Source organism: Sciurus carolinensis, chromosome 6 (assembly GCF_902686445.1).
Source record: "Sciurus carolinensis chromosome 6, mSciCar1.2, whole genome shotgun sequence".
Taxonomy (NCBI): Eukaryota; Metazoa; Chordata; class Mammalia; order Rodentia; family Sciuridae; genus Sciurus; species Sciurus carolinensis.
Genome location: NC_062218.1, coordinates 98,840,750 through 98,853,596, shown reverse-complemented (window position 1 = coordinate 98,853,596; position 12,847 = coordinate 98,840,750). Strand labels below are relative to the sequence as shown.

The 12,847-nt window shown below is 38.1% G+C and overlaps 1 protein-coding gene across 1 annotated transcript; it reads left to right on the top strand.

Annotated features, from left to right (window-relative positions):
* Nucleotides 1-748: 748 nt before the first annotated feature.
* Nucleotides 749-1,760, top strand: LOC124987415 (CDK-activating kinase assembly factor MAT1-like). Its single transcript, XM_047556641.1, is given in 2 exon segments — nt 749-1,274; nt 1,277-1,760. Coding segments are annotated over 2 exon segments (924 nt in total). The 5' UTR covers nt 749-790; the 3' UTR covers nt 1,717-1,760.
* Nucleotides 1,761-12,847: the final 11,087 nt, after the last annotated feature.

Sequence of the window (12,847 nt, the reverse complement as noted above, 5' to 3'; positions counted from 1 at the left end):
TTAGGCAATAAAAAGAAATAAAAGGCATCCAAATTTGAAAAAAAAAAAAGATGACACAATCTATATATAGAAAATCCCACAGAATTCACACACTCAAAACCCTATTAGAGGGATTGCGATTGTGGCTCATTGGTAGAGTGCTTGCCTAGCATGTGTGAGGCACTGGGTTTGATCCTCAGAACCGAATAAAAATAAATAAAGTAAAGGTATTGTGTCCATCTACAACTAAAAAAAAATTTTTTAAACCCTAATAGAGATATTAAATGAATTAATCAGTCTCAGGTTACAAGAACAATACACAAAAATTAGTGTGTTTTTGATGCAACAGTAATACAAAATCCAGAAAAAAAATTAATAAATCAATAAAACAATTTTATTTACAATGGCATCCAAAGGAATAAAATACCTTAGAATAAAATCACCAAGAAAATAAAGGACTTTTACAAAAACTAGAAAACATTGCTGAAAGAAATTAAAGGAGACCTACGTAAATGGAAAGACATTCCTTGTTCATGGATTGGAAGACCTAATATTTTTAGGATGGCACTATTCCTCAAAGCAATGTACAAGTCAATGCAATTCCTGTCGAAAGTCCAGGAACCTTTTTTTCAGCTATTGAGAAGTCAATTCTCAAATTTATGTGGAATCACAAGGGGTCCTGAATAGGCAAAACGATATCAAAAAAGAAAAATGGGCCTGTTGGTAGGACCCACTTGGCGACGGGTCTTGGGGGTCCTTGGAGGTGATACCTGAAGCAGAGTCACAAGAGTCAGTAGTTAGAGGAGACACCATGGATGAACAGGGCTGCCCTTGGTGTAAGACCACCAAATACCGGAACCCCTCCCTGAAGCTGATGGTGAACGTGTGCGGACACACTCTCTGTGAAAGTTGTGTGGGTTTACTGTTTGTGAGAGGAGCTGGAAACTGTCCTGAGTGTGGCACTCCACTTCGGAAGAGCAACTTCAGGGTACAGCTCTTTGAAGATCCCACTGTTGACAAGGAGGTTGAGATCCGGAAGAAAGTGCTAAAGATATACAATAAAAGGGAAGAAGATTTTCCTAGTCTAAGAGAATATAATGATTTCCTAGAAGAAGTGGAGGAAATTGTTTTCAACTTGACCAATAATGTGGATTTGGACAACACCAAAAAGAAAATGGAGCTATACCAGAAGGAGAACAAAGATATCATTCAGAAAAATAAGTTAAAACTGACTCGGGAACAGGAAGAACTGGAGGAAGCTTTAGAGGTAGAACGGCAGGAAAATGAACAAAGAAGACTATACAAAAAGAAGAACAACTGCAGCAGATTCTAAAAAGGAAAAATAAGCAGGCTTTTTTAGATGAACTGGAGAGTTCTGATCTCCCTGTAGCTCTGCTTTTGGCTCAGCATAAAGATAGATCCACCCAATTGGAAATGCAACTTGAGAAACCAAAACCTATAAAACCAGTGACATTTTCTACAGGCATCAAAATGGGTCAACATATTTCATTGGCACCTGTTCACAAGCTTGAAGAAGCTCTCTATGAATACCAACCGCTGCAAATAGAGACATGTGGACTAAAAGTTCCCGAGCTTGAGATGCTGGGAAGACTTGGGTATTTAAGCCATGTCAGAGCTGCTTCTCCACAGGACCTTGCTGGAGGCTATACTTCTTCTTTTGCTTGTCACAGAGCACTACAGGATGCATTCAGTGGACTTTTCTGGCACCCCAGTTAACCTTTATTTCTCCATTTATAAGATTTAGACCGTGGAGGGCTAGAAAAGTGAAGCAGACTTTGTAAAATTATAGCCATATGCAGCTGCACAACAGTACTATCACTAGCAGCTGTGTTAAAGTATTTATAAAGAGAAAATTTCAGAACTAAACTGAGAAAAATAAGGGATACTTATTTGTGAAAAAGATATATTTTTTACTTATATATTTTTTCCTCACAGGACTGAGGCATTGATCCTCATCTGATGAGAGGAATAAATAATAACTCACCTATGTATGTTTGAGGTTGACAGACTTATAAAATCTTTTTTAAAATAAAGTAGATTTTATAGTAAAAAAAAAAAAGAAAAAGAAAAATGAAGTTGGAGAACTCATACTTCCTGATTTCAAAACTTAGTGCAACAGTGAATTGGGAGGCTGAGGCAGGAAGATTGTGAATTCCAGACCAACCTCAGCAATTTAATGAGAGCCTCAGCAATTTGATGAGGTCTCAAAATTTAAAAAAAAAAAAGAAATCTATTAGGGATGTAGCTCAGTGATAAAGAACCCCTGGGTTCAATCTCTAGTCCCCCACTCCCCCCCCAAAAAAAGCAAAAAAACTATTAAACAGTGTGGTGTGGGCATAGGGATAAACATGCAGAAGGATTGAGTAGAATTGAGTAAAAACAACCCAAACATCTACAGTCAACTGATTTTTTGGTGGGGTACTGGGAATTGAACCCAGTGGTGCTTAACCACTGAGTCACACCCCCAGTTTTTTAAATTTTTTTTTTTTATTTTTGAGACAGGGTCTTGCTAATTTACTTAGGGCCCTGCTTATTCACTGAGGCTGTCTTTGAAGTCGTGATCCTCCTGCCTTAGCCTCCTAAATTGCTGAGATTACACACATGTAATCTCACACCTGGCTCATCAACTGATTTTTAATAGGAGTGTCAAGATCGTTTAATGGAAAAAGAAACAGCAAATAGTGTTGGACAGGTAGCTAATGACATGCAAAAGATTGATAAACCCCTACCTCTCTCCATATAACAAAATTAATTCAAAAATTATTAGGAAAACACATGGATTTATCTTCATGACCTATGATTTGGCAATGTGCTGTTAGATATAACACCAAAGACATGAGGAACAACAAAAAAATAGATAAACTGGAGTTCATAAAAACTAAAAACTCTGGTACATTAAATGACACACTATTGAGAAAGTGAAAAGACAATTTATAGAATAAGAGAAAATTAGGAAAACCGTAAGTCTGATAAGACATAAGCATAAATACATATAAAGAGCTCTTACAACTCAACAACGAAAGACAATCCAATTTTTCAAATGGAAAAAAAAGACTTGAATGTATGTTTCTCCAAGAAACTATAAAAATGGACAAAACCCAAAGAAAAGATGTTTAACATCATTGGTCATTAAGGAAATACAAATCAAAAACACAATGAGATAACACATCATACTCTCTTAGCTATAATAAGTTTTTAAGAAAAGAAAATAACTAACGTTAGTAAGAATGTGGAGAAATAGGAAGCCTCATGCTTTGCTGGTGGGAATGCAAAATGATACAGTCATTCTGGAAACAATTTGGCAATCCTCAAAAAGTTAAACACATCAATCGGTTTCATTTTTGTTATTAAAAACAAAAGGAATAAAAACATATATCCACATAATATATTTATACACAAAATATACATAAATATTTATACAAGCATTATTCGTAACAACCAAAAGGTGAAAACAACACAAATGTCCGTCAATGAATGATGGATAAATAAACTGCGGTAGATACATATGGTGGAATATTATTGGTCAAAAATGTAACAAAGTGTTGATATATGCCACCACTTGGTTAGACCTCAAATGTTTATGCTGAGGCAGGGGGGGAGGAGGAAAGTACTGGGAAGTGATATTGGTCAAATTATATTGTTATATTGTGTGCCTGTTTGAATGTGTAACAGCAAATCCCATCAATATGTACAACTATTGTGCATCAATAAAAAATGTGGGTAAAATGTGGGAAAAAAAGTGAGTGACAAGGGATGGGGAAACGGGATGGTTGATTCAGGCTGAGTTACAGTCCATGCAAGAGTATAAGAGGAGAAAACAGCAGTCACTCAATAGGGCCCTTGGGAGGACCTAAGACGAGTTGAAGAGGCAGGAAGAGCTGAATCAAGCAGAATCCTGCTAATGAATTTGAACTTGCCTGAGGACAATGCAGGGCAACTGAAAGAGTTGAAGCTGGAGCCTGCCATAATCAGTTTAGCACTTTATAAATTAGCCACCTTTAATCATATCAAACGGTGATCATCAGCTTTGCAGTCATGATCTGAAGGCCCTAGGATGAGGAAGAAAAAACTAGCTCTATTCAGTGTAACAGATCTCTAGGACCAAATCTGTTATCTTATTTTCTTTGGAAAGTAATAAATCATTTATGGGAAGGGGCTAAAAAATATTTATGCTAAGTGAAATAATCCAGAAGCTGAAGAAATCATTTGATTTCTTTCATATAATATATCCAGAATAGGCAAATTTATAGATACAGGAAGTCGATATAGTTGTTGCCAAAAGGAGGGAGAAGGGGAAGTAGAAATGATTACTTAATGGGTCTGGAGTATGTTTTCAGGGTGATGAAAAAGTCTTGAAATCAGAGGGAAGTGATGGTTGCACAACAGTGTGAAGACACCGAACGCCTCTGAATGATGCACTTTAAAGGGGTTAATTACATGTAGTGTGCATTTCACCACGATTTTTAAAAACCCAAAGGAAGAATATGAAACTGTAAAGAGTTACAAACCTCTTTAAGTGCTATAAGTGGGATGTGTAGGAAGATGTTGAATCCTGGAAATAGCCAACTCTGGGTGAATATTGAATCATCACCGAGAAGGTGACACTGAAATTGCAACTGGGCTTTGAAAGGTGAAAATTCAGAGATTGCAAATGTAAGAAGTGAGAGAAAGGGGGTTCTTTTTAAAAAGGGAGAAAAGGAGTCAGTGATATTTTTGTACAGAGGGAACAGAATGGGCAGTCTTGAACGTGTGAGAAAAGAATCACGAGGCACACAGAGAATTAAAACAGCAGGAAAGGAAGGCAGGACCTGCTGCTGAGGGATTTGGAAGGCCTTGTTAATGCCTATGGAGGAGGACTCAAGCAGGATTTATTTCTAGGAGGAACAGCATGAGCAACTTCTTTTTGCCCAAATTAAATCCTCTGGGGCTGGGGATATAGCTCAGTTGGTAGAGTGCTTGCTGTATCTTGGCGATATTCTCTTGCACTTGTTTTTAAAATATTCATTGATGTACTGCTTACTATGTGCCTTACACTGTTTTATGCTTATAATAAATTTTCTTACTTTTAATCATGTCTCTCAAAATTGAGGCTCCCTGAGAATTACACGGAAGTCTTAAAAGACAGAAATGAGGGTTTCTGATTCAATAAGTGTCGCGAGCGGCAGAGAGACGAGTGACTAGGATTTGTTTCCAAACAAGTTGGCTTTATTTGATACACTCGGGATAACACAAACCTTAATATTCCTCATATCACACTTAAAGCAAATCGTATGGCAAATAAACACACCTCAATTAAATAGTCCAAAGTCCTCTCTGTCTTGTCGGTTCCCACATATCTTAGTTGGAGAGAAGGTGACGGCTGGTCTCGGAACTTTCTCCTCGATGGTCCGAGGATCGAGGACAGGCAGGCCCCGCAGGTCGTGAAGCCGTCAGAGCAGCGCAGTCTCGGCAGTGTCCACGGATGATCGGTGGGGCCCACGAACCTGGCTGACTTGGATTCGTCAGGAGATCTGGACTGAGTCGAGGAGCTGTCTGAGAGGTGAGTTTATATATCCTTTTTCTTGGCTTGTTTCCAATTCTGGTCCAGATGGTGTCTTATCTCCCTGGTGCAGCGCTGTCCTGACACTTATGTCTTTTTGGCTTGCTGTCCACTAGGGGCTTGCCATTTATTCGTCAGACATACAAGTCTGCTCCTTTCAATAAGATAAGGGTAAGGTCTTAAATTTACTTTTAATCCCATTCCTCGGAGATGCTTAGCTCCTGGCACAGGGAACACACTCTGAGAAACACTGCTTTATATCACCCTTATATAGAAGGTAGCATTATCATCACCACCATTCCCATTTTAAAGACATAGGGAAAAACAAAAACAAATAGAAAGTTAAGTAACTTGCCCAAGGCCATAGAGCTCTTAGTGATGGAACTGAGTGACACTAGCATATCTCTTAGTTCAGAGGTCACAAACAAGCAGACTTTAGTGCTGGCATTTTCAATTCTTGTTTGCAACCACTTTATATGTTATATATATGTGCATATATATAATATATTATATATATCACATAACACATGCACACACATGACCATAATCGATATCTGAGATTAAAAATTCAGAGATACTAACTGATGTTAAGAGGGTGGTTAAGGGAGAGTCTCTCTTTTTTTTTTTTTTTTTTTTTTTTTTTTTTTTTTTTTACTGGGGATTGAATGCAGGGCTGCTCTACAGTCCTAGTCCTTTTTATTATTTATTTTGAGAGGAGGTATCACTAAGTTGCTGAGGGTCTCACTATATTGCCGAGGCTGCCCTTGAAATTATGATCCTCCTGTCTCAGCCTCCCAAATCACTGGGATTATAGGCATGCCACCACTATTCCTGACAGAAAAGTCTGTAATAAACTCTTTAGGCCCTTTCAGTGAAGTTTTATTTTGGTCCTACTAGGATGATGCCAAGTTCTAGAAATATAAAAATATCAACAAACAAAATAACCAATAAGCATGTAAAGAAAACTGCAGTAAGAAAAAAAAGACAGGACTGAATAGTTAATATGTTAATATCGACTGGGGATATAGCTCAGTTCATAGAGTCAAGCTCAAGGCCCTGGGTTCAATCCCCAGCACTGCAAAAAAAAAAAAAAATTCTGTTGTTTTAAACATTTACTTTTTAAATAGGCAGCCATCCAAACTTTTGGGGGATTTTATTGCAATCCATTTTTGGCAGTAAGAGGAAAGTGACTATTAGAACTCTGGTCAGATTTTAATCAACAAAGCAGTTTTTTATGAATGCTTAATGTCAATGTATGGTCAGTTCAGATTCTAGTATCGACTTGAGTACCTCATCATGGATATTTATGGAAGAATGACAATAGTAAGAAATTTCAAGATGCTAAATCATTTAAGATGACATAATTTTTAGGACAGTAAAGTATACTAATAAACTATAATAAATAAGGATTATTTTTTTGGGGGTACCAGAGATTGAACCCAGGGATGCTTAACCACTGAACCACATCCCCAGCCTTTTTTATTTTTTATTTTGAGACAGGGTCTTGCTAAGTTGCTTAGGGCCTTGCTAAATTGCAGAGGCTGACTTTGAACTTGCTATCCTCCTGTCTCAGCATCCCAAGTCACTGGGATAACAGGTATGTGCCACCATGCACAGCCATAAGAATTTTGAAAATGTGCTTCTTGCCCTTTATTGAACGAAACCAAGTATTAACTTGTTCTGTAAGTACCCCGGTTTAATAAAGATTTGTTGTATTTCAAAAACTTCAACTTTTTCAAAGACCAAAAATTAGTTTTTATCTGTCATGACAAAAATTCACCTTAGAAGCACATTCACACTTGTCCTTATAAGCACAAAAATTTTATTATGGGTCAGGGGATACTGGGGACTGAACCCAAGAGCATTTAACCACTGAGCCACATCCCCAGCCCTTTTTTGTATTTTATTTAGACACAGGGTCTCACTGAGTTCCTTAGGGCCTTGCTAAATTGCTGAGGCTGGTTTTGAACCAGTGATCCCCCTGTCTCAGCCTCTGGAGCTGCTGAAATTACACGTGTGTGCCATCAGCTAAAAAAAAATTTAATGTTTATAAATTATGAGAGTTAATAATATCTATAGAAGACAATCTTGTTACATATGCTGTTTTGGGGCTGTCCCAAGATGAAAAACAATTCTTTCATTGTCCTACTTACTTTTCACATCTGAATCTAATTTGTAGTAACTCCCTGGTTTCCTTCCAAAAAACAATGTCTTCTTTTGAAAAGAGAAAAAGTTGAACACATGGTTACCATATGACCCAGAAATTTCTTTCCTAAGTCTAAGAGAAATGAAAACATTCATCAATGCAAAAACTTTTACACAAAGCTTACAGCAGCATTATTCATAATGGTCAAAAGGTGAAGTCAACCCAAATGTTCATCAAGTGAAATCCATTCATTTGTAACAAAGAATCTGGCCAGCAATTGTCCCCGGTCTCTAGGAGGTACATTTTTACCTCTGGTTGTATCCTTTCCTACAATAAAACTGTAATAGTAAATACAGTACCTTGTTAAGTTTTGAGAATTATTTTAGTAAATTATTGACTTAAGGAGGTTGTAGGAACTTCCAAATTTGTACCTGCTGATCAGAAGTAAAGATGTCCTGAGAACCCTCAAGATTGTAACTGTGCAGTAAGACCAGTCTTAAATAGAAGAAGTGGAATTTTCTTGAACAACCTGATTCATTGAAATACATTAAGTAGTTCTTCCTTATATACACACACATCTATATATATTCATATATATATATATTTTTGGGTCCTGGGGTGCTTTACCAGTGAGCTATATCCCTGGCCCTTTTCATTTTTCATTTTGAGACAGGATCTCACTAAGTTGCTGAGGCTGATCTAGAATTTATGATCCTCCTACCTCAGCATCCCATGTCACTAGGATTACAGGTATGTGCCACTGTGCACAGCAATACCCCTTCATCTTTGGGGCATATTTTCCAAGACCTCCAGTAGATGCCTGAAATGGCAGATAGTACTGAACCCTATTGATGATAGTATTTTTTCCTCTACATACCTATGATAAAATTTAATTTATAAACTAGGGACAGTAAGAGATTAACAACAATAACATAATCAAATAGAATGGTGGCTGGGGTTGTAGCTCTGTGATAGAGTGCTTGCTATAATGTGTGAGGCACTGGGTTCAATCCTCAGCACACAAAAATAAATAAATAAAATAAAAGCGTCCATCTACAATTTAAAAAAAAACATAATAGAATGATTATACTATGCAGTACTTAAACACAACCATCATGATACCATGACTTTGGATCTGATAACCAAGATGGCTACTGACTAACAGGCAGTAGTTTTCATAAGAATGAATATGCCAAACAAAGGAATGATTCACATCCTGAATAGGAGAGAATGAGGTGGTACTAGATTTCATCACACTACCCAGAACAATGTGCAATTTAAAACCTATGAATTGCTTATTTCTGGAATTTTCCATTTACTATTTCCTAGTCACAGTTGACCTTGGGTATCTGAATCTTAGACAGGACAACTGTGTATCAGAGTGGGGGTGGAGGATTATTGTATGCAGTTTGTGAAGAAGAATGAATGAAAGAGGAGAATGAGAAACTTTGATTCCTGGGTGGATAACCACATGGTTACCAATCATATGCAACAGCAGCAGTACTGTGAACAAATTCTAGAGGTAAAAGTTACCAATGGAATTTAGAGATGACTAATCTAACTCATGGGGAATTGGGTAACTGGATGCATAAGAAAAATATAAATAAACTAACAAGATAAAAGCTAAATATACAATCCCTTTGTTCTTGTTACTCATGTTATAGCTAACATGACAGTGAAAGAAAATCAAGATGATATTCTGGCCAGACCATCTCTATTCTCAGGTTTCTACTAAAGGAATGAGTGGGAAAGACCATGGGCTGTTTAGATTCTGGATGACCTGAGGTACAGCCACTAGCTTTGGAGCCATTTCAAAAGGAAGAGTCACGTGCTGAAACAACAAAGAACACTAGACTGACTGACAAGGGAATGGGGAAAAAACAGTATGTAGTAAGAGTTAAAGGCATAACACATGAAATTGGATTGTGCAGGAATACGCTACTGGAAGACTGCAAGGAGATACTATACTCACCATATTTCCAAGAAGATAGACTTTTTTCCCCTCTAAAAATGACTTGAGAACCAACTTGGAGGCTTCCAGATTCCTTCACCACCTGAACAGTGAACAGCTTTCTATTGACCAGCAAAGAGTTTCTTGGTTTATAATAGAAGTTCCAAGTTGGACATACAACATCATATTTGGGAGGCTACCACTGATTTTAAAAGGTCAAAACAGCCAATTGCAGTGGTATATGCCTGTAATCCCAGCATCTTCGAAGGTTGAGGCAGCAGGATCACAAGTTCAAAGCCAGCTTCAGCAACTTAGTGAGGCCTTAAGGAACTCAGTGACCCTATTGCTAAATAAAATATTAAAAAGGAGAGTTGCCATGGTGTGACGGTTAGCGTGTTCATCCTGAATTCAGAGGTTGTCAGTTTGAGATCAGCCTGTAAAGATACTTATTTTTAAGAATAAAAAATTTAAAATTTTTAAAAATTAAATTTAAAAAGAAAGAACTGGGGGACTGGGGCTATGGCTCAGTGGTAGAGTGCTTGCCTCGCATGTGAGAGGCACTGGGTTTGATCCTCAGCACCACATGAAAATAAATGAGTAAAATAAAGGTATTGTGTCCATCTGCAACTAAAAAAATATATATTTTAAAAAAGGACTGGGGATGTGGCTGAGTGGTTAAGTTCAATCCCTGGTACCAAAAAAAAAAAAAATGGTAAAGTCAAATTAGTTTAGTGGATTGAACTGCATGTAGTTTGCTCCTACATTGGATTTTTACTCACTCATGGGTGGTGAACAATGGCTTAGTTAAATGGTCAGGAAGAAAGGCAATGGAAAACTGGCCTATTAAAGGGATGCCTCTATGGAAGTCACTATGAGGATTTGAGGGATACATTAAAGTAGAACATGTTGATGTTCAGTAGAACAGCCTTTCAGGGCTCGAAGAGAATTTCCCAGCATATTCACCTGAGTCCATGAAATGCGAGAGTGTAGGGTACTACAGCAATGTAAAGACCTAGACATATTTTTCTTGCACCCGCCAAGGTACAAAATGCCAGCAAGAACTGTTTTGTCTGAGAGAGAGAGACAGAGACAGAGACAGAGACTGCAGATACTTTTGGAGCAGAGTCCCCAGAGGGAAGTCCCCACATATACCTGGCAAGTGGGTCCTGACAGGAATAGTTACTTACTCTGGCTAGATTTTGCATACTCAGTGGTAGATGCAAATGCTCAAAATACTATTAAATGATTGAAAGAAAGGTACTGTATCAATTTGGACCACCGAGTTACATTTCTTCAGACCAAGAATCAAATTTTATAGCCCATAGCAACTAACAGTGGGCAAAGAGATATCATATCAAATAGACATATTGTGCTGCATATTATCCTCATATTATCATTATCCTGGCTTAATAGAGAATTGGAACAAATAATTGAAACATTTGTTGTCTAAAATGAGGGGAGGGAAATGAAGTCATGAAGTACTTGTTTAAATGAGTTCATTAGAGTGTACGCTCACATTCAGCATGGGGGCATGGCAAAGGAGAGTCCCCACTGGACAGATTCCTTCACTTTTCTAGGGGATCTTCATTTCAGATCCCCTAGAAAAGTGAAGGAGAATGCTGGCATGACTATGGGATTCTTACCTATATCACCTCAATTTTCTTTTTTCCCATGAGATGCAAAGATTCCAGGACCAGAGATGAATCTGTAAGTGCCAGGAGCAAGGATGATTCCCAAACAAGAAACTGTAACTGTATCTTTAAATATTTCTATCAGAATTCCTAAGGGCCTAAGGGGGCATGTTATGCCTTCAGCCCATCTGTAAACTACTTGAGTTGACAATAAATGCTGCTGTACTGGCCAGTGGTTAAGACTGCCCACCAGTTTTGTATCTATATACCCTACTCTATATGAATAGGAGTGGACTGAAGGGGAGACACTTGTTGCCAGTAGTCTGCACCAGCACAGTGGCCAGACCTACATATCTTCCAAAAGTAGGAAAGTTTGGATATAAATGGAGAGAAGGAAGAACAATAGCTGATGGCAAATGAATGAATAGAGTTATACAGTTAGAGAAATTTATTATTCTAATCCTTCAAAAGAATCCCAGAGAAAAAGGTGATATTGTCATACCAGATGTCTGAAAGGGTAAAGCCAGATGTTGCTGAGATCACTCCTGCTTTTGGAACCTCATAAGATTGAATAGAATCATAAAAATTGGAGTGGCCATCATACTGAACTGATAGTCAACTGGTGTTGGAAAATTGATTTCAAATCCTATCCCTACCCGACACTGATACCTCCAAACATTTGGTTTTGCACATTGGGCATATGCATGTTGGTACATCTGCTGTATCTGCTATATCAATACTACACCAAATGTAGATTATCAGACAGGTAAGTTCCTTTTGCTGAAAGACCATGGACTGGACAGTGATATGATAAAGAATATGTCTGACCTTTTTCCCCATTTCATGGCATAGAGTTTCAAAATACTTTGGAATTCATGAGTGATAGGAGTCTCTCTGTTAGACTAATAAAGTTGCAAAGCAGGTTCACTATTTACTAGTTACCAACTTTTCTGAATCTGGTGAGACAGAATACCTGTACACAACTTACTTAGAGATAAGCCTCAAGGGACAACAAAAGCTAAGAATTAATTGTTAGCCAGTCCCCCAAGGCCCAGGAAAGCTACCCAGGTGGATGGAATCTTTTCTGTGCATACCCCACTTGCAGCACAACTGAGGAACCCTGTAGAGCAATGCTCCGGGTTTCATACCCCAGGGAAACCAGGCTTGCTGGGATAAAGCATTGAAAAATATCCTATTTCTAGGAGGAACTGGAACAGAGCCCATGTTGTTCAAGTAAGTCCTTCCTATCACAGGATGCTGCATTCCCAGCACATTTTGCAGTTATTTTTTAAAACTATAAGCAAGGAAGAGGGGACAACTGAGTTAGTCCAAGACCACCTTTCTGTCCTGCGTGATGATTCCTAATGGGCTTCTGTATAGCTGCAGGATAGAAAAGGCAGAATACCAGAAATCCAACCATGTTACTAGAAGGCTGGAATTGTCAGCCCTCCCCCGCCCCCGGGGAGAAGAGGGGATCTGGAGTCTAGTTCAGTCACATGGACAATGATCAATCATGCCTGCATAATGAAACCTCAGTAAAAACTAGACAATGAGCCTAGCGAGCTTCCTGGCAGTGAGCA